Source organism: Mandrillus leucophaeus, unplaced genomic scaffold (assembly GCF_000951045.1).
Source record: "Mandrillus leucophaeus isolate KB7577 unplaced genomic scaffold, Mleu.le_1.0 Scaffold147, whole genome shotgun sequence".
In the NCBI taxonomy this organism is placed as follows: domain Eukaryota; kingdom Metazoa; phylum Chordata; class Mammalia; order Primates; family Cercopithecidae; genus Mandrillus; species Mandrillus leucophaeus.
This window is the reverse complement of record NW_012101443.1, coordinates 881,946-907,819: the sequence shown is the minus strand read 5'-3', so window position 1 is coordinate 907,819 and position 25,874 is coordinate 881,946. Positions and strand designations below refer to the sequence as shown.

Genomic DNA, 25,874 nt, shown 5'->3' with positions numbered 1-25,874 from the left:
CTTGGGCATGCACAGTTATTTCTTCATGTTAACTCCTGAGTTGCATGTGCAAATTCAGGGGGAGTTAGTATAAAACGACTCAGGCTATGACATCAGCAAGCTTATTCTGTGCAAACTCCAGTCAGCCATTTTGGTTCTAACCAATTTTAGCCAGGTTTTTCTTGATTTTAAAAGTGGAGGGAGTTCCAGCAGCTTGTTTCTTTTCTTATCTGTTATCTGGCAAACTCAAGAATTTCTGTTAGTTACTGGTTTCTTATGCTTTGGGGCACAGCTTCAGTTTCAGCTTTTCAGCAAGCTGTTTTCTTATCTGTTATCCTGTAAGTCCAAGAATTTAACCGCTGATTTCTTTACCTCTTTGGGGCATGGTTTCAATTCCCCCTGTTCTATGTAAATTCCTCAATTGTGAGGGATGAGGGGTGACAACCACTCTAACTTCTTCCTGCTGACTAGGGATACAAGTCTGGGCCTCAGAAATGAAATTGTTTTGCATTAGGTTGAAGATGTTCTTTAATATCTGGTTTAATATTACATTTTGTATTACTAGTACGTTGGTTTCTTTTTTTTTTTTGAGATGGAGTCTTGCTCTGTCGCCCAGGCTGGAGTGCAGTGGCACCATCTCGGCTCACTGCAGGCTTGGACTCTCAGGTTCACAATATTCTCCTGCCTCAGCCTCCCAAGTAGCTGGGACTACAGGCGCCTGCCACCACGCCCAGCTAATTTTTGTATTTTTAGTAGAGATGGGGTTTCACCGTGTTAGCTAGGATGGCCTCGATCTCCTGACCTCATGATCTGCCCGCCTCATAGCATTGGAGGCAGAATTTGATTACCAGATATCCAACAGTAAGTGTTAGAAATAGAGAAAGTCCCATTTTTAGTATAAACCTGCAGCATATATTGGATTCAGTGTGTGATCCAGGAAACTAAACCTAAGAGTTGGCACCTGGTTCTTCTCTAGAAATTTGCTGTAACCAGTCAACTTGTTATCTTATTTTTCTACATATATTTCAACTTCAGGAGATGTATTCATGTAAATACAACATGATATGTTAGCTACTATCCAAACTTGTCAGTGCCCCGTCAATATGTATTCAAGGTTATTCTGTTATCTATTATGATCCTGGCTGAAGAGGCTAAAGATTTTTGTTGGTTGCCTGTGGCTTCAACTGCTTCATTTGCTAAGTTACCTAGAGTGATTGACAGATTTCTAATCATATATTCATGATTGTCTACTCCCCACCATGGCAAGAGAGTCCTGCCAAACATAGGCCAAACTCCATCTCCTTGGTTGGCTGGTAGGGTTTGTCTAGTCCTGGAAAATAATTTTAAGGAAATAGTCCTGTGTTGAGTAACACTGGCAATATAAATAGAAAGGAGAGTAGCTAGATAACCTAACAGACAAATGCCTCTCGTGCACCAGCTGTCAGCACGTTCATAAGCCCGTGGGTGGTTGACACACTGAAAAAAAAAGTATATCCAGGAGGTGCACAGAGGGTCCCTGACAAATTATAGAAGTTAAAGCTTTGGCCCACTGGTCAGAGACAGGTGTGTTATAGTTTTCTTTTGAACATAATTTCTCTCTCTCCAGTCCCCCGTTTTTACCAAAGACAAATCACTGTAGGATCAATTTGTACGTAAAATAAGTTCTAGTCTCATTATACCTGACCTGATTATTTGCATAAAGTACAGCAAGAATAATGATTCACCATATAGGCTTTTGTTTTCGAATGGGCTTTGCTGGACCTTTTAAAATAAGGAATTTCTGACTTTTAAAAGCCTTGAGATCAGTCAACCCAGGGATTTGCCGTCAGATTGTGCCTGTAATACCTGCATGAATGGATGTGTTATTCCTCTTTTCTCAGGGTCCCAAAATAGGTTGCTGGACCTATCAGAAAGTGACATTTTTTACTTACTGCGAGGACAGGAACTTTGTAAAGGAACCTTACAGACCAGCTACCAGGCCAGTCTTTTTAAGGGGCTTTTTTTAATTGGTGCTCTAAAGTTAACCTCCATTCTGGTCATACCTAAAAACATGTCATTCCAGTCAAAGCCTTAGTAAAATAACCAGTGTCTCCAATTGTGTTCTATTACCAAAGAAAATAGGTTTTTATTGAAAACTAATGCAAATAATATATTGCCATAAACTGAGAATACTCACAAACAGCTTCCAAGTTCTGGAGAGAGCAGAGAGAAAGGTAAATGCCTCAAAGTTTTGTTCACAAAGGTATATTTTATCTAATGTGTTGTAAGTTAAAAACGGTTCAAAAGGAAAATGTTTTCTTGACTCAGGAAAACAAAACATAAGAGATCATCAATGTTTCAAATAAAAATGTCATAAAAGATCTTTTTAGTCCTCTATCAGTTCAGTCCCATGTAGCTAATTCTTGTTCTGTTTGATGTTGGGTTAGCAATTCTCATGCAACTTTTTAATCAGAGCCCTGGAAGACTTTTCCTAGTCTGATGGCATTATCTCCAAAGTTATCAGAAATCTGTGTTTAAGAGTACTGATCAGAGTCCTTTGCATGAAAAGTAATTTGGGTTGTAGCTGATTGGAAAGCTTTTTAGCGAAGAATTCAAAACAATAACTGTGGATTACAAAAACTTAGCCATGGCTAAAACCTGATAAAAGTTGTCAATTGTCAAGAAAATGTAGTTATTTCTATTATATGTAGCATTTTAAGATAACAACCAGAACCATGACTGACAGCATCACATCAGGACCACCTGATTTTTATAATGATGTAATCTTAAGAATATTTCTACTAATAATATATCTACACAAATATAACTTTTAAAAAGATTTAACATATCAAAATTACGACTGATAGCATGTGAGACTTTTATAAATTTATGTAATTTTTAGTACATTTATATCAATAGCACACCCATAAACATAACCAAAAGAAGATCTAGTATTATTTAGCATTTGATAATGTCTCCCATACAATTTTACCAGATAAATCCTACCAAATATGTTAAAAGATTCAGAACATTTGATCAAAACGAACTACAGGTCATTTTAAAATAATAGTTATTCATTTAACTAGCATGACAGTCAAAGGACCTCAAAAGTAAGTAACAGGAAGTTACATGGGCGGTTTCCTGGTTATACAAAATAATTCAGACATATCATAAAGCCAAGAGTATAAGATTATATTACATTTGAGGAAAACATTGCTTTTCTAAACTTTAAGATAAATATGTTAGCATTATGCCATAAGAACAGCATTAGGGCTGGGGTAAAAAATTGTAGGAGTTCATGAAAAAGTTGAAGAAGAGTTATCAGACCAGCCAAGCAAAAAGATATGTTTTTTTCAAGGGGAAAAAAACAGAAGAGAATGAATGTGATCTGCAACTTATATGTAACAAGGTACAGGAAAAGTCGAACTTCTGAGATATAAATCTGACGTTTTAATTTTAGAATTTAAAGTCAATATTTCTTGCAATATCATTGAGAGCAAATCAATACTTCAAAAAATTTTGTCACTTTAACCAAAATTTTTAGTTTTGTATTAGTGCATTTTTAATATTACAGCTAATTTTAATAAGACCTTGTAAACAAATCTATTCAATCTCAGTTAGTTTTGATTACAAGATAAGATTTCCGTAAACCTTTTATAACCTCTTCCAATTTGTTATATTTTCATTCTTTAACTTTCTATATTTATTTAGTTTTATCTATAATTTTTTTATTCCTTCAATTTAAAACAATCCTTTAGAACCTCTAAACTAGGCAAAATTACTTGCCCTTAAATGAAAACCATATTCCTGTCTTCTTGTGTGTTTATCAAAAACACATCCATTTTTCTTATACATTCTGGATATAGAATTATTTCTCTTGTATCTAGTAGTTTCAATTACATATATCAGTTACAGTATTAACTCTTAGTAATCCTTATTTTAGGGAAGAACCTAGGAGGTAAGAAATCTTGAATTGTCTGTCATATATCAGTATTTTATAGATAAAATATTATAATTATTATAATTATTTTATGTATTTTAAAACCGTTTTTTAACCTTTAGAAACATTTCCTTATACATTTTCTTAATTGGAAGTGACCCAGCTGCTCAGTAAGTATGATAACTTCAAGATTTTCAAAAACATAAGAATTTCATTTATTACATTCATCTAATTTATTTGTTTTTAACAGTTTATCTAGATTAGTTACGAGAACAGAGATATTAGACAAACCTAGTCATCATTTTAAGTTTTTTCGTTGTTAACCATTTCACAGCTTGTGAATATCAGGTGTTCACCTAAGTAAGAACTTTGAAGTGAAATACATGGATATTTTGCTGATAAATCAGAGGATTTCATTGTTGTCATTAAACCAATAATATTAGTCTTATTTATCAAAAGAATCACGTAAACAAAGATTATTCTGTTTTGGCTAGGTTTATAATTTCATGACTTTTGTGCCAAACCTGGACATCTTAAAATAACTAGCAGATGCACATATCAGCTGACCAGTAAACACAGGCAAAATCACATGCTGACAATTCTGAAGACATATCTATTTTTATTTTATCAATAATTTTAAATTGGTTTTATTTTCCAAAGATTATTGAAGTCACATGAACTTGAAAAGCTTTTGGGCTTATTTATTTAATGTATCAGTACTCTTTTATTTATAAGCTCATTTGATACCATATAGAAACAACATATAACATAATGCATGTATATGCGTAAACAAGACAGTTGGATCAAACTTATTTTCCTGATAAAATTAGAACCTGTTCACATAGCTAAACTTCATTTGCCCTGATGAGCAAAGCAGTTTCCATGGCACTTTGATTTTAAAAGACCTCTTTCATTTTTTTTTCTTCAGCCAGTAACCTTAAACTAGTAATACCGTGAACAGTAAGTTTTATCTCAACGTCAGTAGAAGAGTCAGCAGATTCAAAGTAGTCGGAAGAAAAGACAGGCAAATAACTTAGAAGACTATATGGCAACTCTTTAGGGACAGAAGAAGAAAAAGGGTTTGACCGTAATTTTTTTCCATGTGCTATTTTTCCTTGGGTTTTCTAGTTTATGGAGTTGCTTTGTTCTAATTGAGTGTGCGGATAAACTAGTCTGGAGCTCTTATAAGGCTTCTGCTGTAGCCATCACAGTCTTTAACCTCTGTTAAGCCAAACATTGATACACAGACCAAAAATACAGACAGATCAACAAAAATCAAACCAGACTAGATTATCTCAGTGGCTGCAGCTTTTTAGTATTGCCTTAATTCTTTGTGACTTGAACATACACCAGATTTGGGACTCTAACCTGACCAGAATCCCCCTTGGGTAGGACTCAAACCCACAATCCTAGACAAGGGTGGGACTCTCATCCATAATCCTAAACCACAGGGTGGGACTTGAACCCACAGTCCTTATGATGAGTTCAAAGGCAATTAAAAGTACAGGTGCGTATTAACAAGGTACTCACCGGAAAGATGTCTAATCCAGAAGCAATTTCTTTTTCCAAAGGAAAAATGCCAAGGGAGCCTGAAGTGCCATGGTAGAGAAGCAGGAACCCGAGAGTTGAGCCTCTGAACGCACTGGTCTAGGTGGCCACTCAGGATCAGTGCAGGGGACCTGCACACCACTAGGGTCAACAGTACCTTGAACAGGCTGTTCGTCTCACCTGGGGTTCTAGTTTGTTATCAAGCAAAAGGGGCTCACTGCCCAATGTGCTAGAAGCCAATACTGACACCAAGTTTTTGAAAAAAAGAAAAGCTTTATATTAAAAGTCACCTCTGAAGGAGGCAGGAGTCAAGCTCAAATTTGTCTCTCTGTGCTGGCATTAAAGCAGTATTTTTATTAGAAAAGGTTCAGGGAGTGGATTCTGAGATTAGCAGGTGATTGGTGCAAGGAAAAGGGAGGTCTGGAAAGTCCTTGGGCATGCACAATTATTTCTTCATGTTAACTCCTGAGTTGCATGTGCAAAGTCAGGGGGAATTAGTACAAAACATGTGGTGGAAATTCAGGCTACAACATCAGCAAGCTTATTGTGTGCAAGCTCCAGTCAGCCATTTTGGTTCCAACCAATTTCCGCCAGGTTTTTCTAGATCTCACAAGTGGAGGGAGTTTCAGCAGCTTAAATTTCTTTTCTTATCTGCTATCCCGAAACTCAAAAATTTCTATTAGTTACTGATTTCTTACTCTTTGGGACTTTCCAGATCTCCCATTTCCATCTACCAATCACCTACTAATCTCGGAATCTACCCCCGGAAACTTTTCTAATAAAAATACTGCCTTAATGTCAGCACCGAGAGACCGGTTTGAGTCTGACTCTTGTCTCCTTGGGAGTTGACTTTGAATATACAAGTTTTTCTTTTTTAAAGAACGTAGTGTTTTAGTATTGGCTTCTATTGCATTGGGCAGTGAGCCCCTTCAGCTCTATCACACTAACTCCAGGTAGATAGCATCAGAATGAAATGGAATTGTAGGGCACACAGTTGATGTCAGAGAATTAAGGAATTGAGTAGTGTCAGAAAACACCTCAGACTACACTTTCTCGCTTGGTGTGGGAAGAGTTCAGTTTGTGTTTCCTTCTTCTTGAGTGACCGAACTCCAAGAAGACGCCACTTCTGGAGAGAAACTAGGGGTCTCAACTTAGCCTGGCAGTGAGAATACAAATGGCAGCTGGGATGACCCAACAGGGGGCTAATGTTTGAGCTATTGTGTGTCACACTGACCCTGACCAGCCAAGTAGTCACAGCCCCCACAGGCTCTTCCTGCCTGTCAGATGCCTCATTCCCACCTGTGATGCTCAGACAGAAACCATGAGCCCTGAAAAACACCCTATTGTTTTGTGATGTCACCTCTGGAATGTTCTGAGTGTTTTGGTGACCAACTTCTGCATAGGACCTATACCTGGCAACTCACATTGGTATGGCTTTTTACTTGAGATAGAAATAATCATCTTAGGCAAGCAGGTACAGTTATCTCCGCGTCAAAGACTTTCAAAAGTCTTTTACATCAACTATAATATCTAGCTTAATATCTGTTCAGAGATTGATAAACCATCTTGCCAGATATCGTCTACACATTCTTCCAGACTTTCATAATTGTACATAACTGACAAGAGGGAAATAAATGAGTAGAAAGTTCTATGTTTTTTAGGTGAGCAATTGAGGCCCAGAGGATGAGTTGGGAAGCAGCAATCTTCTTCTTTTCTCTTTTCCACAGCACTCAAGGCCAAATTTTACAAGAAAAAGAGATACCAGATCTGAAAGCCTAGAAATTCCAATCAATGTGGTTCTACCTCAGGTAGGGATAATCACAGAGGATGTAACCTATCGGTGTTAGCCAGAAAAACCCCCTACCTCCTCCTTCAAAACTCTAGCAAGATGTTGTAGAATAAGCAGAGATAGGGCTTCAGGTTCTAGTTTGGGTTGGCTGCCAGCAGGCAGCGTGCTGGGGAAGGCCACATAGCCCCCGTGGGCCTTGGGTTCTTTTTCCCACGAATGAGGTGGCTGGGTCAGATGGTTTGGTAAGAACTTCCAGTCCTAACATTCCAAGTTTCTATGATACTCTGAAGTAACCCAACCTTCTCAAAACGAGACCTTTTGGTGCTTAGTGTTGTGCATTCACTTTGGATTTCTAGAGGAGAATTAGAACTGGGACTTGGAATCAAATGCATAAGAATGAATCCATGAGAAGAAAACCTCATTCATGGACAAAGGGGTACAGAGTTATTTGGAGTTGTCAAGAGAATTAAGCCCTGCTATGCACCAAAGACAGATGTAGGGGCCATGGGCATAGATGCTTTTGTGGTCAATGAATTGGTGAAGTCCTCACAGGCTAGAGATTCTCAGGTCTCCTCCTGCCTGAAATCAGCTCTTTCCTTAGTGGAGTCTTCTTGATTGAATTGTGTCTACTGATGCTATGTCACAAAGGGGTGGCTTTGCTTTCTCCAGAGTCACCTAAGGCCTCATTGGAAGACCAGGGCCATGCAACCAGAGGGGTTGAAATGTAGGATGGAGGAATCCAAAGCAGAGGTAACTATCTGAGAGCTCTGTCCAGGGATGTGTAGGAGGAGGATTGACCACTGGTGAGCATTCCAGATATATAATTGTAACAATCTAGGCAAGTATGTTCAGTGGGAGGCAAACATATGGAAGAAGAAAACATCCTGGATGTTTATTTTCACATTATCTTTATAACTTTGTAATGAACAGTCACTTTTCTATGACTTGAATCTTAGCTAGAATATAAGATAACTTCCCCCTGATCATTCGACAGGATAACAAGCTGTAGGAATCTTTTTGGGCCTGATTCTTTCCACCTGAAATACACAGGGAGTTGTGTTGGCCACTGCTTCCCCAAGAGTGGGTGTTACTGCTGTGATGCCTCATGGCCCATGTAAACCAATCTTTTCTTCCAGAATCCTAGGGCCTCTCAACTTTACATGCTTTGAAAGTACCTCAGATGGCTGAATGTTCTCTGATAGTAACCCTCAGTAATGTTGGCAAAGTTGGTGTTTAAGAAACTTGGTCAGGCAGAGGATGCCAACCTAGAGGTGGGTGTGAAGGAGGGGATAGGATTTGAAAGAGTAGTGGTCATGTGATAGAGAAATTGGAATGATGTTTCCATCACCACCTACCGTAACTTTCCCTCCCCAGCTCCCAGAAACAGCCCAGCAATCAAAGAGAAGAGAATGTGGTTTAAGACAGCTCAAGCTTGTCTTGGGGCTGCCTGATTACTGTTCTGGAGGACCTGGTGCTGCTGCTGGGGTCCTGTGGGGGAAGAGTGGGTGAAGAATGAGAGGATATCTCCTGTCTGGGCACGTGTACCTCTCACGGGAAGGTGTATACACCTGCCAAGAGGGCACAAGCCATGCACCAGGTTTTGGACACCTGTCAGGATGCTCAAGACTGGCACTCTGGGGACGGGTGTGGGTGTCTACAAGTAGATGATCTGAACCAAAATACCACCAGGGCTGCGAGAGGGACCAATGTGCTCACTCGGCCTCCCTAGATGAGATGGTGCGTGGCTTAGGGGACAGGGTTGATCTGGGAAGCAAGGAGAGGAAGAAATATCGACTGAATGTTAGTGCGATCATGTGTTGAGCACGGTGCCAAGTAAGTGTGAGGTAGAGATTTTACAGGTACAGGAACTGGCAACCCCAGGAACCCCACTAGTAATGGCAGAGATGGAGGAAGGGGCTTGAACTCCAATCAGTGCCCATGTTCTCCGCTATACCAGGGCACATGCCACTAAGCTGGGCCACGCTGCATCTTAGCTCTGTGGTTCTTCTTTTGCTCTTTGGAGATGGAGTCTTCTCCCCGCATCTTAACCGCTCATCTCTGGGCTTCTTATTATGTATTTGCCAAAAGCTACTCTATTCTGGGATGGAGTCCACTTTCCATTTGTTTCAGAAAGGACTTGTGGCAGCAGCTCTGTCTCTAGAAAGTGCCTCTGCTTTCCAGCTCCCAGTCCTGCTGTGCATTTAGGCTTCTCAATTACATTGCAAATGCCTGTGATCACTACTTGTTATCACCCTTAGGTCTTTTCAGGACTCATTGATCTCCCGTTTTTCTTCCTCACATTAAGTATTTGTGTTTTCTGATCTATTTCCCTCCAGCACATTAACTTGCAAGCCATCAATGCCATTTCCAGCCCAAGCTAGCTGATCTCTTGGTTCCTTTTGCACGTAATGATTCAGTTCTCAAAGACTTTCACATTTCCCCAATGAGCATGCTCTGTGAATTTCATTAAGGCATTGTTTACTCCTAGATCATTAACGAACGAGCTACACCAGGTCAGACTGAGCTCCAATAGCACACACTGGTGCCACCTTCATCCTTCCCAGTTGCCTTTTCTCCTTCCCCTTTGTTTGGGCTTGTTCCTCGGAAGCAGTGAATTCCTGCTGACAGCACCCAGATCGCCGCCAATTTGAATAACGGTTCCCAGGAAGATTTCACGAGAGTCTCTGTTAAACAGTATGCAAACATACTACATATGACATCTTCTTTATCCTGTTTGCTGTTAACGTTGTAATTCTATCAACATCGATCACATTTACCTTGTGAATTATCCTTTTACATGTTAGTATTTATTAAAACCACCACTGACTTTGCCATGGCACCGGGGAGGTGAATTAATTTAAAATAATGATAATGAAACTCAGCCTTGTCATCTCATATGAAAATCAGTAGCATATTTGGCTTTTCCTTCCAGAATCCTGGGGCCTCTCAACTTTACATGCTTTAAAAGTACTTCAGATGGCTGAATGTTCTCTGATAGTAACCCTCAGTAATGTTGGCAAAGTTGCTGTTTAAGAAACTCAGTCACCAGGCTTGGACTCTATCAGCAGTGTTTGGACATCTCTTCTGGGCTGTGGTAGCCACATTTTTTCAGGGGTGGAGAGGCGCCAGTGTGTCAGCTAAGCCTGGCTAGTTGCTGTTCAATCCCATCCCCAAACCCTTTGGATGGGAGACCACAACTCCAGTAATTCCACCTCAGAAGGTCCCATCCAGAGAGACCTGTTGCTACAAGTCCTGTAGCACCAGTAAGGGATTTTGGTCCTTTCACTTCCCCTTTTCCCTTTGCCCTTTGGCCTTTGCTTTTTGCCTCCCTTCTTTCAATTGTCCCCTTCCCCCATGTTCTTCACTTGCCACCAGGTTGGTGATCTGACAAAGACACAGTTGTTGGCAGATTTCAGGCATTTTCCTTCCAGGACCACTTACATTTACCAGGGAGGGTGCCAGACCTAATGCTAAGAAAGAATTCTAATCCACAGGTGGGACTTCAGGCTTCTGTGAAGGCGATGTTCGTGCCCAGGGCCCTTCCTGGATCCCTGGCACTAATGCATCATTGGGTTACAGCTGTGAGCATATTTCCCCAGAGGACAGAGTCTCCTGGCACCTTTCTAGCACCCGATGGGAAGGCGTGATGAGCCCATGGCCAACTTATTCCCCTTCTGCATCAGCTTCATATCGCATTCTTCCATGAAGAAGCCAATCTTTTTCTTTCCTACCTAGTGGATCTCTATGTGAGGGCATTTCCTAGAGACCAGGAAATAGACATTTTTTTTTTTCACGGTCAGTTGCACCATGCTACATAGACGGTACCTCCCAGGCTTAGGAGAACATTACTGGGGTGTTCTTGGGGCTTGTATTGGCAAAGACCTCTTGTCAAAGGCTAAAGGATATCAGGGTAGGTTAGCTTGGCCCATGAAACCAATCCAGTAATACCACTGGTCAAGGAGTCCTACTGAGAAGGAACTGGCTTCTAACACAGGCCAAGGAGGTCTGGAATCCTGGAACTGCATATGTTCGCTGAACTCAGATGCTCAGTTTTTGGGTAGCCCTTTTGTAAAGAAATATACTCCATGTTGCATAGCACTTTAGGCTGGGTATGTTTAAACCTTACCAGTAGAACTTCCCATCTGTTTAGTTTTTATGACAGCTTGCCTACCACTTTCTTGTCCTCTTGCAACCCCAGGAAGTAGGCAGAGCGGTCATGTTTAGGCTTATTTTAGAGGTGACATTCAGAGAGGCAAAGTGACTTACTCAAGAGCAGTCAAAGGAGGGACTTTTGAGCCCAAAGTTACTGGAAATTTAGGGCCTTTACCCTCATTGGATTATATATTCAAGATGATGAAATGGACCACTAGCATGCTTGTGTGCAGGGGGTGATGGGAGCTTCCTCTAAGGGAGTACATGGATGAACCTAGGGGTTTGTGGAATTCACGTGAGGAAAACTCCATGCTTATAGATTTTACATCATACCGTAACAGCTTTGCCCTGGGACTATTTTAAAGTCTTAAAGGATGAATGGAAATGAGGACATAGCTTTATCAAATACACTAAATATATTAAGGCAAAAGAAATGGCCATTTTTGTAGGCCAAAAATGGTAAAATGTTAACAGTTTCTTATGGTTCAACCTAGTATTTCCTCCCAATCTTGCAGTGTATTTTGGTTGATTCAGTTATTGCCAAGGAATGTGAAATTTGCTTTCTAATTCCCAAGACTTGGGATGTCACAAAAACAAGGGATAGGTCACTGTGCTTAGATAATTGCAACTTAACTCATATGGGGAGAGGAGAGGCCTGGTTGTAAGAGAGTCATTGCAAAGGAATGGTATTAGTACATGCAAAATAAAATGAGCATTGTGAAGTGCTAGAATAAACATGGAGTTTGGAGTCAAATATCCTGATTTTAAACCCTGGTTCCACTCCTTTACCAGCTATGTAATCTTATGCAGAATCATGCCAGTTCTTTTGGGTAAGATATTACATATGAATACAGAAATCAATTAGCATATAACCTGACACATTATAGTCACTTGGTGTTATTTTTTTTCTGGTTCTGTATAATCTTTCTCTAAAGAAATGCTAAGCAATGTCTCTTCTAAAAGCAGTAGTCCTTCTTGCATGTCTGCAGCTCTTTATAAACAAAGAAAATGTTCCAAGTCTTTTATTTCTGAACAATGAACCCTCTGAGAGAAGCAGGTCAGATGTTGGTGACATTGTATAGAGGGTTGTACAGGTTGTGCACTGCAGTAACAGTGAATAGTGCCCTTCTAGAGTTGGGCATTTCAAAAACATATGGGTTGGCCCTGATTCATGTCAACATCCACATTTTCTAGGAACTAAGGCACAGAAATGAAGTGACTCTATAAAGGTCATGCACTCATATAGTGCAGAGCCAGAACTCTCTTCAGATGTTATCATTTCTAGTCCCCTATTCCCCATACCTTGCTGCCTGCATTAATGCTTCCTACATTTTGACTTCTCTCATTTGCACCAAGAAGTAATTGGTGCTATTCACTGATTCTTCAAATCAACTGGAAATTCCCTGAGGGCAGGGTCTGTGAGCTTGGAACACAGTAGATGCCAAATTAATGTTAGTTGATTCACTGACGCTAATGTAGGGGAAAAATTGGTGCAATAACATCTTGAATGGGTACATGACTAGGGTGAAGAATGTTCACAAGGCCAAGAGCTTTCCTTTAAGGATTAAATCCAGGTAGCTCTGATCAGAATCAGAGAAATACCATAGGAAAAAACAAGTTTGTTTTGGATCAATGTTTTCCCAAAGTTCAATCATGAACCTTCTCATACCTAAAAATGCCTGTATATTAAATATAGGTATGTTTTCCCATTACTTATTAAAATAAATATGACTACTGAAAACATTTTAAATATTCTAAGAAACTAAGCCATGAGGAAACACTGTACTTGACCACTTTCTTGGTCCTGTCTGGGGATAGGAGGAAAGATAACAGGACTCAGATGTTGGAGAAGAATTTGGTTTCCTGTTGAGAAAGTAAAGGGGACTTATTAGTCCATCAGCATTTCCTGGATTAGGTGCTGTGGGCATGGAAGAAGAGAGGGCACAAAGCCTGCTCAGGAAGAGGTGGCCATTTAGGGGAGAGGACGGGATGCCAACTAGGTTGGTAAAAGAGGGCTGCTAGGGTCATAGTGGTGCCAATTTACAAATGCAAATCCACTGGACCAGAGATAGGCCAAGAGAACACTTAGAGATAATGACTCTTATCCTTCATTTTACAGAAGTGGAAACTAAGGTCAGAAAGTGAGTGGATATGAGCAAGGTCACCTGAATGTGTAAATAAGGACAAGGGCCCAAACACCCAGGGTGTCTGTGGCTAGGGATCCACCACGTTAATGTTTTGTTTAGTGTATTTCTGTTGAGGGACGGCAGAATGTTCCTTGGATACCCAGTTTGGAAGGTGGATGTAGAACACAGGCAGCTGAATGCCATGAATTAAAAGCCATCATGGCCAAACATGGGCAGGTAGAAAGCATCCATGATTTTTCTTTGGACCCTTAGTTGGATCAAGAAGATTGCCTCTCTGGCTGAAAAACAATGATTGTTAAAAAGAAATGAGAATTGGTGAGATTTGAACACGGACTCAGCATTCGCAGATATTGAGGGATAATTGTTACACTTTAAAGTGATGATAATGGTATTGTGATTCTGTTAAAGAGACACATATTTATGTATTTGTGGATAAAATGACACAATGTCACTTTGCTTTAAGGGAACCTAGTGGCAGGGGAGTGGTTGTGGAATCAGGTTGAGGCCTGGCGAAACAAGTGTGGCCTTGATTTGATACTTGGTGAAGCTCAGTGATGGGTCCATGGACATTTATTAGACTATTCTCTCTCTTTTTGTGTATGTTTGAACTTTTCCATCATAAAAAGTGAAGGAAAAGATATAATGATCCCCAAAGCACTGTAAGTCTTTTGATAAATCCAGGGTGGTTTCCCATGTGTGTACTTCACACATAGAAGGTCAGGGAGCCAGAAGTGGGTTTGTGTCTTAGTGAAGGAGCTAGTGCTGGTTATTTAACTTCTCTGAGTTTCAGCTTCTCCATCTGTAAAATAAGAATAGTAATAACATCTTACATGTCAGTGTAGTGAGGATAAATGAATTTAGTAGGTAGAATGCTCAGTTCAGGGCCTAGCATGAAATCGAGGCTCAATGTTTGTTTCCTTCTTCCCTTTCCTTCTCAGGACTGGGATGCACATGTTGACTAAAACCACATTTTTCCATGCTGATAGCTTCTGGAGTCAAATCCTGCTGAGATAAAGCATTGGTTCTAGTGCAGGGATGGAGAGGACCTCTTAAGATTCACTCCTGCCGGGCGCCATGACTCACGCCTATAATCCCGGCACTTTGGGAGGCAGAGGCGGGCAGATCACAAGGTCAAGAGATCAAGACCATCCTGGCCAACATGGTGAAATCCCGTCTCTACTAAAATACAAAAAATTAGCCAGGCATGGTGGCGCGCGACTGTAGTCACAGCTACTGCGGAGGCTGAGGCAGGATAATTGCTTGAACCCAGGAGGCAGAGGTTACAGTGAGCCAAGATCATGTCGCTGCACTCCAGCCTGACAACAGAGCAAGACTCCGTCTCAAAACAACAACAACAAAACAATAATAACAAAAAAAAACCATTCACACCTTATTGGCTTTGACTAATCTTCCCAGAAATCCTGGATCTTAGGACCTTAAACCTACCAGAAAATGGTCCAGGTTATCCACCGTGAGGTGCATTCTGATCACAGACAGCTATGGGAGCCAATCTGCTTTCCCAATTGAGAAATGTGAAAACCATGGAGGCTGAATTTTTTAAAACTAAATAAGATTCCGATTGCAGAATGCCCGCATACCCTTGCTATCTGGAAGATTGAGCATATCCTTACAAAGTTAATGACATGTGCTTATTGCAAAGTTAATGGCATAGAACTGCATCTTCTATTTATCTAGCTCTTTAGGTTTTAAAGAATTCTAACCAACTTTATATACCATGCAAATTGTATTTCTCTCTCTACATACGCATACAGACATATATAAAATGTAGCTAGCCTGACTTGTTTTTTATTTTCTCTATCTGCGCAGTTGTGAAAATAACCTAAGACATAAGGAATTGATATCTGGAGAGCATTTTGATGTACTTGGATGAAGCACTTTTGGTGTATTTGGAAGTAGCTATCATGATCTTTCTATTTAAATTCATTGCTGCAATCATTGCCTCTTCTCCAGTGTGCATCCACTTGCTCACTTCTTTTTGAATACATCTTATAATTCTTGCATTAGTGAAATCTACTTTTTCTGATAACAATACCTTACGGTTCTTTGGCACTGTTGGTTTTAAAAATATTTTTGCATTTTCCCATTTAATCCTCACAACAGTGTTGTGAACTAAGCAGGGCACATATTATCTCCGTTTTTCAGGTATATTTCATTGGCTTTTCAATGTTGGAAGGTGCCTTTAAGATCATGGAGCCCAACTCCTTCTTTTTCACTCGTGAAAATCTGGGGGTCAAAGAGGATTAGAGAGCACTCTGGTTTCAAAGTGCCCATCAGTGACAAAATGAGGATGAAAATTCTTGTGACCTTTCAGTCTCTAATGCTGGTGCAACCCTCACCTAAGCAAATTGCATATTCTACTTGACTTAGAACTGTCCTAACCACCTGCAGCCAGGATCACCTGAGGGAGCTGGTTAGAAATGCAGATTCCTGGGCCACACCCCAGTCTGAGTGAATCAGACTCACAATGGGAGGCTCAGAAATCTGCATTTAAAACTCACTGGGGTTATTCTTCTGTACTGGGATGTGTGAAAGCTACCAACTCATTGGAGTTAAGCTCTGTGGATCTGAACCCCGTTTTATGCTGGGGTCTTGAGGTCTGTGGCCACCATCATGAATTCTTCAGGGTCCTTGGCTGGCTGTATCACCACATGTTGAATGCTCATTGCTCAGTGATATGTCTGGGATGGTTTTTCTTTTCTTCCATAATTATTAGTTAGACTCTGCTTTGAGTCTAGCATTGCGTTGGAAGCTGGAGTGGATGTTTAAGGGGCTGCTAGAAGAAAAGACTCAAGGGTGGCTAAGAGTGAAGGATATGCCCAGATGGGCAAGAGAGAAGGCTGGGCTGATCAATGGCACCTCCATTTCAGACACAGCAATTTGGGTGACTGTTTGGATGATTCATGCTGCTTCTCTGCTCTTGCTAAGTGAGAGTACACACCTGTGGGCAGTGGCCCTTGAGAACAGTGTTTGTTTCTCCTTTAGGGTGACAGAATGTGCTAGAGCCCATGCTTAGTGCTTTTGTACATTACCTTTTTTAATCCTAAAAATGTCTCTATGAGGCAAGGAGTAAATACAATTATCCCAATTTGAAATTGTGGAAATTAAAGCTCAGATAACTTGCCCAAATTCTTGTTAACTGGTAAGTAGTGAGGCAGAGACTCAAAATATTTGGTTGACTCTAAAATCAATGCTTTTGACCTCCATAATATATAACTGTTTCTCATTATTCATGGATTCCATATTTGTGAATTTGCCTACTTGCTAAAATGTGTATCCACCAAATCAATACTTACAGCACTTTTATGGCAATTCTCAGACATGCACAGAGAGGTGAAAATTTGAGTTGTGTAAGGCTGAGTCCCCAGCCAAGGAGCCTTCTTGTTTCAGCTCTCAGGCTAGAAAATAGGGTCCATTGCGCAGTCGATCTAGTGCCACTTTTTTTTTTTTTTTTTTTTTTGCCTTCTTGTGCATTTTGTTGGTGATTTTGCTGTTAAAAATGGCTTCCGCGCCATTCCAAGTCAAGTGCTGTCTAGTATTCCCAATCATAAGAAGGCTACGCTGTGCCACATGGAGAAAACACAGGTGCTAGAGAAGTTTTGTTTGGGCATGCGTAACAGTGTTGCTGACGTGAGTTCGATGTTAATCAATAAACAATAAGCACTAAATTAGGTTATATATTGTTTGGTTGACAAAATTGTGACCACAGGCTCCCAGGAATGTAGCCCTCTATTGCCCATAGGAGCAATGGTTCTATATTTGGTAATTCAGTGTTGGAGATGACTTAATAGAATGGAGCTCACTGGAATGACAAGGATCCGCCACATTTCCTTGTGAGGACCCCAAGAAGCAAAAATGCCCAATGTGGCCAGGCCAGACAATCAGACGGGGTTATCCGGGGATGTCCTGGCCCCTTACTTTGTCAGCCAGCCCCGAGTGTGTCCGTCCCATCGTTAACGCTGGCCTTTCCCATTCTCTCCCGCAGAGGGGCACAGCCGAGCCCTTCCCGAGGCTCCACAACTTGCACAGCATCCCTCGCTGCGCGCAGCAGGCCGCCCTGCCCCGGCTGAGCCGCAGGATGGCGAGCCAGCACTCCTACCCGCTGAACCGCTTCTCCTCCGTGCCCTTAGACCCCATGGAGCGCCCCATGTCTCAGGCCGACCTGGAGCTGGACTACAACCCGCCGCGGGTGCAGCTCAGCGACGAGATGTTCGTGTTCCAGGACGGGCGCTGGGTGAATGAGAACTGCCTCCTGCAGTCTCCCTACTTCTCCCCATCCGCCTCCTTCCACCACAAGCTGCACCACAAGAGGCTGGCCAAGGAGTTCGTGCTGCAGGAGGAGAACAAGTCTCTGCGGGAGGAGAACAAGGCCCTGCGCGAGGAGAACAGGATGCTCCGCAAGGAGAACAAAATCCTGCAGGTCTTCTGGGAGGAGCACAAGGCCTCGCTGGGCCGGGAGGAGAGCCGGCCCCCCTCACCGCTGCCGCAAAAGGACAGCGCGTCCCTGGAGGTGGTGAAGAAGGACCACGTTGCCCTGCAGGTGCCCCGCGGCAAGGAGGACAGCACCCTGCAGCTACTCCGGGAGGAGAACCGCGCGCTGCAGCAGCTGCTGGAGCAGAAACAGGCCTACTGGACCCAGACAGAGGACGCAGCCGCCCCCGCCGAGGAAAGCAAGCCCGCCCCCTCGCCCCACGAGGAGCCCTGCAGCCCCGGGCTGCTGCAGGACCAGGGCTCCGGCCTCTCCTCCCACTTCGAGGAGCCCAGAGGGCCCCCCGCCCCGCAGGAGGACTCCAAGACCCTGCGCGCCCTGCGGGAGATGGTCAGCAACATGTCCGGGCCCTCCGGGGAGGAGGAGGCCAAGGCGGGCCCGGGCCTGCCCGACGGCTGCCAGCCCCTGCAGCTGCTGAGAGAGATGAGGCAGGCGCTGCAGGCCCTGCTCAAGGAGAACCGGCTCCTGCAGGAGGAGAACAGGACCCTGCAGGTGCTACGGGCGGAGCACAGGGGCTTCCAGGAGGAAAACAAGGCCCTGTGGGAGAACAACAAGCTGAAGCTGCAGCAGAAGCTGGTCATTGACACCGTGACCGAGGTCACCGCGCGCATGGAGATGCTCATCGAGGAGCTCTACGCCTTCATGCCGGGCAGGAGCCAGGACCCCAAGAAGCCCAGCAGGGTCTGAGGCCTCCGCCGTGCACTGGGACGCCGAGTTTGGGACACCGAACACTGGGCAAAAGAGAATCCCCTGCCTGCCTTTGTCGTCCTCGCCTTTCCCAACCAGTTCGTACCTATTGAAAAGCAGCGTTAGTGGCCTTCCTAAACTCAGAGTATTAATAAAGGTGTGAGGAGGCTGGGGCCAGTTGACACCAGCATGCTGCCTTTTTCTTTGGGTTTCTTTGTTTCATAAAAGATAGACAATATTTTAGAGCTGTTTTGGGTTCACAGCTAAATTGAGCAGAAAGTACAGGGAGTTCCCATAGACTCCCACTCCACAAATGCATAATCTCCCGCATTATCACCATCCCTCCAGAGTGGTACACTAGTGACAGTCTTTGAACCTACATGGACACATCATAATCATTCCAAAGTCTGTAAGTTTGCATTAAGGTTTGCTTCTGGTGCTGTACATTCTGTGGGTTTGATTAAATGTATAGTGACATGTAGCCACCATTGTAGTACCATATAGAGTATTATAGAGTATATGTAGTACCATATAGAGTATTTTTATCGCTAAAAATCCTCTATGCTCTGCCTATTCATCCCTCCCTCCCCCTCCAACCTCTGGCCACCATTGATCTTTTTTACAGTCTTCATAGTTTTGCTTTTTCCAGAATATCATATAGTTGGAATCGCCAAGTGTGGAGCGTTTTCAGGTTGGCTTCTTTCTCTTGGATATGCATTTAAGTTTCCTCCGTGTCTTTTCATAGATTCATAGACAGCTCATTTCTTGTTAGCACTGAATAAAATTCCATTGTCTGGATAGATCACAGTTTATCCTTTCATCTACTGAAGAAAATCTTGGTTGCTCTCAAGACAATTATGAATCTGACTTCTTCTCTCCTTTTTTCCCCTGGTCTCTTCTTTACCTCTGCCTTTATTATTGTCTCTGTTTTTCTCTTTCAGTTCTTCCTTTTTTTCCTTAATTTTTTCTTCCTCCTCTTCTCTTTCTCCTATCCTCCTTGCTCCCTCATCATCTCCAATTTCTGAGGCTATAGGAGTGGGGATAGGTCTATGGGGGAAGAAATTACCCTAAGCCAGGGCTTTTCAATTGTGCCATTATTATTTGGGGCTGGACAAGTCTGTGATGGGGGCTGTCCTGTGCATTGCACAATGTTTACCAGCATCCCTGGCCTCTACCCACTAGATGCCAGTAATAGCCACCTGGCTCCCAGCTGTGACAACCAAGTATGTCTCCAGACATTGCTGAATGTCCCCTGGGGGACAAATTTCAACACTGCTATATGTTTCTCCAAGTAACATTGATTGAAACACAAGTCCTAGAAAAACACTGAGAAAATAAAAGGTTTGCACAGAGGAAATGCTGCTAGAATCCCCTCCGGCAGATTCATAATCGTACTCTGATTTAAAGGTTCTAACAAGTCCTACAGTGAAGTAATCTGCTTATTCTGGGTGAACCCATAATTACCCAATTTTATGTGATCTTGAAATCTTTTTCTGTGTTTTCTCTGTTGTTCACCCAGTTTGGGAATGAGTGCCCTGTGCTCTCCCCAACCCCAGGCTCACTTCCCTAACCCTGGATTCCCTCTACTTACTCATGTTTCACACTTACCAGTTGGCTGCAAGAGAGGAGGGTGGTTGGCTGTCAGGTTTACTGAGGAGCAGGTGCAGAGATTCAAGATTTGTTGTCCTGGGCTTCAGTGTCCATTTCAAAGTTGGACATACTTTAAAGCCAAGAAATTGAAAGGTACCCTTAGGTGACTATAAAAGGGACTTGGGCAGTGGTTCCCAAACTTTGCTGTGTAGTGGAATCACCTGAGGGTCTTTGACAAATACACCCGGACCCCACCTTAGACATTATGATTTAATTGATATTGGCTGTGACAGGGCAGCAGGGCATTTAAAAGCTCCCCAGGTGATTCCAATATGTAGCAAAGTTTAGGAATCACTGTATAGGACAGTTAAGCCTTCTGATTCTCAGTGTAATGCTCCATTCACTAATAATGAAGATAAATGAGTAGTCACATGTTAAGGAAAGTTTACCCATTTTGCTGATGGGAAAACTGATCTTTATATTGAGACAGACAAGAGTTTGAGACTGGAATATCATCACTCCTCATCCATTATTCATGCTGGCTAAATTTCTGAGACTTGAACAAGCCAAAAGCAGTCACCCACATCCACAGAACTCTTTGCACCCCACTTTTCACTTGATATGACCTCCAGTAATCCTCAGAGCCGTGTAAGGAAGGCAGTATCATTTCTTCCACAGAAATGGAAACAGGAACTCCAAGGGATTGCAGCTAATAGGAGCCAAACAGGGACTTCAATGTATACCAAATGACTGCAGATCTCAAATTCCTTCTATGAGATCAGATTGCCAAGTAACCCTGGTCTCTGAAAATTAAGTTTAAAAGTGGCTTTGGGACCAGGAGTGGTGACTCACCTCTGTAATCCCAGCACTTTGGGAGGCTGAGGTGGGTGGATTACTTGATCCCAGGAATTTGAGACCAGCCTGGGCAACATGGTGAAACCCTGTCTCTACAAAAAAATACAAAAATTGGCTGGGCACAGTGGTATGTGCCTGTAGTCTCAGCTACTCGGGAGGCAGAGGTGGGAGGATCTCTTGAGCCAAGGAGGTTAAGGCTGTGGTGAGCTGAGATCACAGCACTGCACTCCAGCCTAGGTGATAGAGGCTAAAAAAAAAATTGTTTTGGTGTCTGTTTCTCAGATTTAGGAACTCGTCAAGTCTTACTCAAAATAGCATCAGAAATTCCAAAGAAGGGAGAACAAAATGACAGGAGTATTTCTTCTCACTGACTACACACCTAATTTTCATACAGGGAAGGTAACTGATGTCTACACAAAGGCTAAATCATTTATCCCCTCTTGCCACCAAAATCTGAAAAATGGGAAGTTGCTGTTGATAGGCCTCTGGCCCTTTGCTATTTTTTGCCCTCCTATATTTGGTAAATTCATCATTCAGGGCATCATGACGTACCACACTTTGTTTAAGTCAGTATAATAACCCTGGAGTATAGGGTTCTTTTTTTTTTCTTTTTTTTTTTATGAAACCAAATTGATTTCTGTGATTCCAGACAGTGACAAGACAAAAGGCACACTCCCCATGTTTGTGTTACAAATATTTAACTTGGATTAATGTATATAACAAGAGTCTGATGTTTTCTCACAAGCTGACAGAACTCAGAGAACATAATACTATTTAACAATGTCAACTTTCTCTGTCAGGCATAAGCTAATGGGTGGAAAATTAGCAAGATGAGCCATAAAATATCATTTTTATGGAGTAGGGGAGATTTACTTCAAAACAATGTTTCATTGTGTAATGCAATCTGTCATAGATTAGTTAACAGTCTAGCAGGATCTAACCTCTTGTGGAACGGAATGAAATTTCGTTCTTCAAGGAGAGTGTCCTTTAAGCATCTAGATTCCTTTCTCAACTTTTTCTTTGTCTAACTCCTGGTCTAACCTTAAGTCCTTCTCTAGGAACCAAAGTTGTTTCCTCTTGCAGGGCAGGTCTTGGCTTCATTCTAAACATTCAACTTTTCCTATCTTCTTCCATTCAGCCCTTAACTTGGCTGGCTTTCTTGATTGCTGGAGTAAACCCTCCTGCTGAGTGGGCTGAAACCTGTCGATAGGTCTATCTGGTTCTGTAAGTTGTGGATCAGGTCAAATAAAGAGGAACATTCAACAACAAAAATAAAATCCTAAGCCCCCCAGCCAACTGAATAGGCCTCCCTTTCTTAGCCAAGGAGACCTGAGAGGAACCTGAAAAACTGAATTTGCAGCCACAGTGGGAAGGGAGATCGGATGTGCCTCATAATACTGCCCCTTTTTGGAGTTTAGGCAGAACTGAGCAGCATTAACATTGAAATAGAGATCAACAGACTGAAAAAACAGACTCTGTGGCAGTAAGATACCAAATTCCAACCTTCTGGCATAGCATCATATGACAGCAGACCCCAAAAGAAATAAAAATATTTTACCCCAAAATATATTTCTTTGACATATTTTGAAATGGCCCTGAAAAACTGTCTCTTGAGGGGAGGAGGCAGAATTTGCATCTACAGAGAATTTTCATTAATGCAACTAGGCCTTCCCTTTCTAGGTCTTTCCCAGATCTAGGAGAGATTAAATGATAACCTGACACCTTTAAGGTCTGAAAAGAGACATTTAATATCTATTCTTGCTGAAGTCTGCTACTGGAAGCTTCACCTACATAATAAAAACCTTGGTCTTCACAATCCATCTTTAACACAAGCATTTCTTTCTACTGATTTTGAATCTTTAGACAAAGCATAAATTTTTCAACCAGTTGCCAATCACAAAATCTTTGAATCCACTTATGACCTGTAAGCATCCCTCCCATCCCACCTTTCATGCCACACACCCCCACCAGGTATATATGGGATGTATACCTTCCATGTATTGATTTATGATCTTACCTATAATTTCTGTCTCCCTAAAATGCATAAAACCCAAATTGTAACCTGACTGCCTTGGGCATACTTTCCCAGGATCTCTTGATACTGTTCCCTGGCTATAGTCACTTATATTGGTTCAGAATAAACCTCTTTAAATATTTTACAGAGTGTGGTTTTTCTGTTAACACTAGTTAATGGAATCTCCAGAATTAGTTTGGGGAGGAAATTTCAACAGGGAAATCATCTATGCAAGGATGGTCATCCAGAGCTTAGCAGAGAGTGCCAACAATAGGAAACAGAATCAAAACAACTCTGAAGGAAATGCTGTTGGTTTTTGTATGCCTCAGATTCCATTCTTGAACTCTTTCCTTTCTGAGGAATTTCCATAAAATAGGGTGACCTCAATCTGCTGTTGTCAATGCTTGCTGGAATCCAGTGTTAAGCTGGGCAGAGCAAGAAGCAGCTGAAAGGAGGGTAAACTGACACAATGTATCTGATGGAGGAAGTCGAGATTCCTAAATCCTTCTTAGTCTCTGTCAGCGTATTGTCCTCCATATTGAATTTCTGATTCATCGTGGCAAACATCTTTTACTGGGGAGCCATGTCATTTTAAGAATATTCTGGGTATTCCAAGAACAGCTGCTGGGAATCAGCTTTCTTTCCATTCATAATATTGAGCCTGAGTTGGTCTCCCCGTCCTTTTGCAGCAGACAGAATGCTTGTGCTTGGAGTTGCCCACCTCCTTCCTCATTCACATGCTGGTCTTCTCCAATTTGAGCTCTTATCAGTTTCTCCGGGTAAACAGTTCTTTCCAGATTCGTTACCCTCTTTGTTCACTCAAACAATGGTCTTTGTAACTGAGAACAAACTTAAGGAAGCAGGTGACAGATTATTTTTAATGTTGTTAGGACAAGTGGCTAATTTATGACATTTTCTTTCTAAGCTTGCCTTTATTCTTTGCAGATAGGATGACTTGGAACTCTTCATTGGAAATCCTCACTCAGTGGGAACATTAAGTCCAAACTGTTTCCAGCAATTGGTCAGATGTCACTCAGGGGTGCTGTGGGATGGAAGAGTTTCTTGGTTGTTATTTACTTTATGTGGGGTTATGGTTTGATGGTTTTCACCTTTTTCTTCTCCTTTAATCAATCACTAGATAACTGTTGATCCTATCTCCTATATAGACCTTGAACCCATCTATTTCTTTCTAGTTCCATGGCCTCAATCCCAGTCTAGCCACTGTTGTCTTCTGGGTGATTGCTTCAACTCTGAATTGATATGTCTCCAGCGTTACTTCTGGCCAATTTTCCATGTTGCAACCGTACTGGTTTTCTTAAATGTGTGAATGTAATCATGTTATTTTCTTACTTAAAATTTCTCACTTTCTGTTACCTTTAGAATAAAACAAAACTTTATGATGGGTTTCTGTCTTAAGTGTAGATGCTACTTAATATTCTTCTGACCTCCTGAATTGTTATCATATCAGTGCTTCTCAGGACCCCCACTGGGCTCCTTCACAAGTCATAACTTAACCAAATGTCATTCCTGTCTCATGGAAGTTACATCCAAAGAGGATAGAGATTCCTCCTCCTGGGAAGGGCAGACAGAGTTTTGAGGGAGATGTACTTGGAGAACTGAAGACAGATGGTACCATGGACTGAATTTTGTCCTTCCCAAATTCACGTTAAGCCCTAACCCCCAATGTGATGGTATCTGGAGATGAGGCCTTTGGAAGATAATTTGATTTAGATGCGGTTATGAGGGAGGGACCCTCATGATGGTATTAGTGTTTGCTCTCGCTCTCTCCCTGCCTTGTGGGGACATAGAAGGCAGCTGTGTGCGAACCAGAGAGGCCTTCACCAGCACCCGATCATAATGTCACGCTAATCTCAGACTTTCCAGCCTCCAAAACTGTGAGAAAATAAACGTTTGTTGTTTAAGCCACCCAGTCTATGGTATATTGTTACAGCAGTCATACCTAAGACAGATTGGGATACTTAAGTTGCTAATGATTGTAATGAATCCACCCTGGACATTATTATGCTGCTGGGTGTCAAAAACTAATAACCTCTCACCCTCATCCTTACCTTTAGTAGAGATCATCTACTGAACAAGCTTGAACTGGCAGCAAGGACTTCAGGGTCAAGCTTCTGGAGATGGGTCTTAGCTCCACTGCTTACTACGTCACTTTGGGTAAGTCATTTTACTTTTCTGTGTTGGTTCATCAATAAAATGAAGAAAATAACAGTACCCTCTTATATCAGGTATCTATTATTGCATTACAAACCCATTCAAAACTTGGTGGTTTGAAATAACCATTGATTTTTGCTCACAGTTCTGTAGTTTGCAAATTAGGTTGGGCTCCACTGTGCTGTTCAGGTCTTGGCTGGGCTCCTTCATGCACCTGTGGTCAGCTGGCAGTTTCCTAGGTGGCTCTGCTTCTGGCAGTTGGCTGACATTTAGGACCCCTTGGCTCTGCTCCATGTGGTCTCTCATCCTCCTGCAGATTACCTCAGGCCAGGTCTCAGGGCAGAGGCAAAAGTCTAAGGGAGAAAGCAGCTGTGTGCAAGGCGTCTTGAAGCCTAGGCTTGGAACAGATTCATTGTTACTTCTGCGGACCACATTCTATAGGTGAAAGCAGCTCACGATACTACCATAATTCAAAGGATGTGAAATATCTTCCACCTATTGATGGAAGGAGCTGG

The 25,874-nt window shown here is 42.0% G+C and overlaps 1 protein-coding gene across 3 annotated transcripts; it reads left to right on the top strand.

Moving 5' to 3' along the window:
• The first annotated feature begins 6,682 nt into the window (after nt 1-6,682).
• SPERT (spermatid associated) lies at nt 6,683-18,915 on the top strand. Of its 3 annotated transcripts, none has more exons than XM_011974590.1 (3): nt 6,683-6,874; nt 7,174-7,254; nt 17,538-18,915. In XM_011974590.1, the coding sequence occupies exons 1-3, from the start codon at nt 6,800-6,802 to the stop codon at nt 18,726-18,728; spliced, it is 1,347 nt and encodes a 448-aa protein (XP_011829980.1). In that variant the 5' UTR covers nt 6,683-6,799; the 3' UTR covers nt 18,729-18,915. The 3 variants fall into 3 exon arrangements, with proteins under 3 accessions (XP_011829980.1, XP_011829981.1, XP_011829982.1); XM_011974592.1 differs by lacking the exons at nt 6,683-6,874; nt 7,174-7,254 and adding exons at nt 6,884-6,920; nt 7,905-7,985; XM_011974591.1 differs by lacking the exon at nt 7,174-7,254.
• Nucleotides 18,916-25,874: the final 6,959 nt, after the last annotated feature.